General features: G+C 33.4%; 1 protein-coding gene across 1 annotated transcript; it reads left to right on the forward strand.

Moving 5' to 3' along the window:
- Nucleotides 1-1,537: 1,537 nt before the first annotated feature.
- LOC106347791 (21 kDa protein-like) lies at nucleotides 1,538-2,395 on the forward strand. Its single transcript, XM_013787391.3, has one exon. The coding sequence runs from the start codon at nucleotides 1,694-1,696 to the stop codon at nucleotides 2,288-2,290; it is 597 nt and encodes a 198-aa protein (XP_013642845.1). The 5' UTR covers nucleotides 1,538-1,693; the 3' UTR covers nucleotides 2,291-2,395.
- Nucleotides 2,396-3,034: the final 639 nt, after the last annotated feature.

Raw genomic sequence — 3,034 nt, forward strand, 5'->3', positions numbered from 1 at the left:
GAATTCTGCGTCCGTGGTTTATGAATGAGCACTGAGCTGTTGAAACTTTTCTTCAAGATCTTTATGCCTTCCAATAACTTGCAAGGCTGGCCCGTCTTCATGTATCTTTTTTTTAAAAAAAATTATTAAGTTTCTTTTGTAATATTTTGTTTTCTAATTCTAGTTTTAAAATATTATAAATCTTATTTTAAATTTTTTATTTAATTTTATGTGTCAAAATTTGAATTAATAAAAATAAATTTGAAATATTTATGATATACAAAATTTTTAAAGATTAAAATGATAAATGAGAAAATACTTAAGAATCATAAATGTGATGTATAATTAATTATAAGAACCAAAATGCAAATAAAAAGATGAAACTTCAAATTTAGAGTTTTGAGTAGTGAAACTTCAAATACAAAGTTTCACTCCTTAGAACTCTAAATTTGAAGTTTAAAATGTTCTTTTTGGAAAGCAAAAAACTTTATATTTGAAGTTATATAGTTCCTTTCAAAGATGCTCTAAGAGCCTAACTTCTTACATTAATGGGGATTGCTAACTTCAGTTAGAGAATTTTCTAGTATCAAAAAAGATATAATTAACAAGCTAAGATAGTCAAGAGATATATGGCACCTCAATATGGACTTGACACTACAATACAACTTGATATTTCAAATAACGTGCTACTGCTTATAGTCATGTGTGTGTGACGACGTGTTTTAATATGCAATTTAGGATAAATATATTTGGGAAGCAGACATAATGATTTAGGGCCACATTTAGCTGCGTCGATTACGTTACAAGGACGATTGGAACCTTATCTCACATTCATTGGTTTATATGCTTTTCTGCTAAATATCATATAGAAAAGTAAGATTTACAACAAGTTGAATCCAAAGAGTTACTCACTTTGGAAAAAGGAAACAGAAAACAAGGTGGGATTAGAGTTAGGAGCGAATTCCTCTGATTATCTAAGCCACAAAGACATTACAATTTTTAAGTGCTTCCTCCTTTTTGCAGTGAGTGTTACGTACCTCGCCGACACTGCACCAGAAAATGGCGGAAGTGGAAAGCGAAGTGTGGTTGTGGAGAACATTGTTTCTGTTTCTAAAGGTAGAATATAGGCCAGCTTCCTAAGCGTTGTTGATGATTACAATTATATAATTGTTTTTTTTTACATTCACTAAGGACGATTAGAACCTTAAATGTTGGGACGGGTTGCATTACGTTCACAATTTGACTTCCACGATGGCTATTAGTCTACTAGAGTATCATTCAAAACGATAAAACCATTGGAAATTATCAACTTGTCGACTCCAATTGCTTCTGAAAGAGACCACGAATTGGCCATGGAGAAATGATCTATTAGCCAATTAAATACATCATTCCAAATGTTATTAATGCTTAGTTAAACAAATGATATATTATGTTTGGCTCAAAACTGCAAATTCCTTATCCCATTCATTATCCCAGACTCAGTGTCTTACCCGTGTGTTGCTTTAACATGTTAGATATTTCTATTTATTTTTAATAATTTTTCTTTATAAAATATCTTCATTCATGCAATCAAATTCCCACTTGCGTATTATTTTTTCTGTTAAATGAATATCATCTAAATAATTTCTCTATATATATAAACCTCAGTTAAATAGAAACACTACAACAACATCATCACATTCACAATCTCATAAACCTCTTATAATATATAAGAATGGCTGTTTCTTTTAGATTTAATCATCACTTCCTCGCATCTCTTCTCATAACCATTACCATAACCACGCTCAAGTCGGTCCATACAACAACAACAACAAACACGGAGTTCGTAAAATCATTATGCACATTCACAACGTACCCAAGACTCTGTGTCACTTCACTCTCAACTCAATCCAGTCTCATCCAAACCAGCCACAAGCTCATGGCTCATGCGGCTCTCAACATCACATTAGCCTCGGCTAAAGCCACGTCAGCAATGATGGTGCGTGTCTCGAGTAGTAGTCGGCTCAAGCCGAGAGAAGTCTCGGCCATGAGAGACTGCGTTGAGGAGCTAGGTGACACGTTGGAGGAGCTTAGGAAATCGTTAGGCGAGATGGGTCAGCTAAGTGGCTCGAACTATGAGGTCTACATGAATGATATTCAGACTTGGGTTAGCGCGGCTCTGACCGATGAGTACACGTGCTCGGATGGATTTGAAGGAGATGAAATGAACGGGAAGGTTAAGGTTTTGGTTAGAGGGAGGATTTTGATTATTGCTCATTTAACGAGTAATGCTTTAGCTTTGATTAATCACTTTGCTTCTATTCATTGTTAGAGAGACTGAAATATTTTTAGTTTCTTTTTATTGCAATTTCTGTTGCTTTTGTCTGTTTGTGTGTATAAGAAATAGTAATAATACAATGTATGTGTTCGTCTTTAAGATTCCTGAATCAATATGTACCAGAAAATGTTTAATACTTTTTTTTTGCTATCCAATGTAGTTGTAGATATCGATGTATCATTTACGTACTTTAACAACTTTCCAAAATAATTAATGAAAAACAACTTTCTAATAACTGAGTCAATACTAATTCAGTTTATTCAAATACCACGTGGTCTCATTTTTCCCCATAGAGACTTACGTCAATGAGATCCTTTATTACTTTATTTATTTATTTTATGTACAGAGGTCTTAATTGCAAATATAAAAAAGGCAGAGAGAGGACATCAATTAACAGGGATGAAAGTAGCGAGAGCTTGCCCGTCGATATTTCACCTGCTATTTGCGGATGATAGTCTATTCTTTTGTAAAGCTCAAAGGGATGAGTGTCAAACTATCCTTAGAATTTTGAAAGAGTATGAGGCAGTTTCAGGACAATTAATAAATTTTGATAAGTTTTCAATTCAATTTAGACATAAGATTGAAGATTTTGTCAAACAAGTATTAAAAGATATTTTGGGCATCCAGAACCTTGGAGGCATGGGATCCTACATGGATTTACCGGAAAATATGGGAGGCTCAAAGATTCAAGTTTTTAGTTTTGTACAAGATCGTTTAAATAATAGAATCAATGGGTGG

This window comes from Brassica napus, chromosome A6 (assembly GCF_020379485.1).
Source record: "Brassica napus cultivar Da-Ae chromosome A6, Da-Ae, whole genome shotgun sequence".
NCBI classification, from domain to species: domain Eukaryota; kingdom Viridiplantae; phylum Streptophyta; class Magnoliopsida; order Brassicales; family Brassicaceae; genus Brassica; species Brassica napus.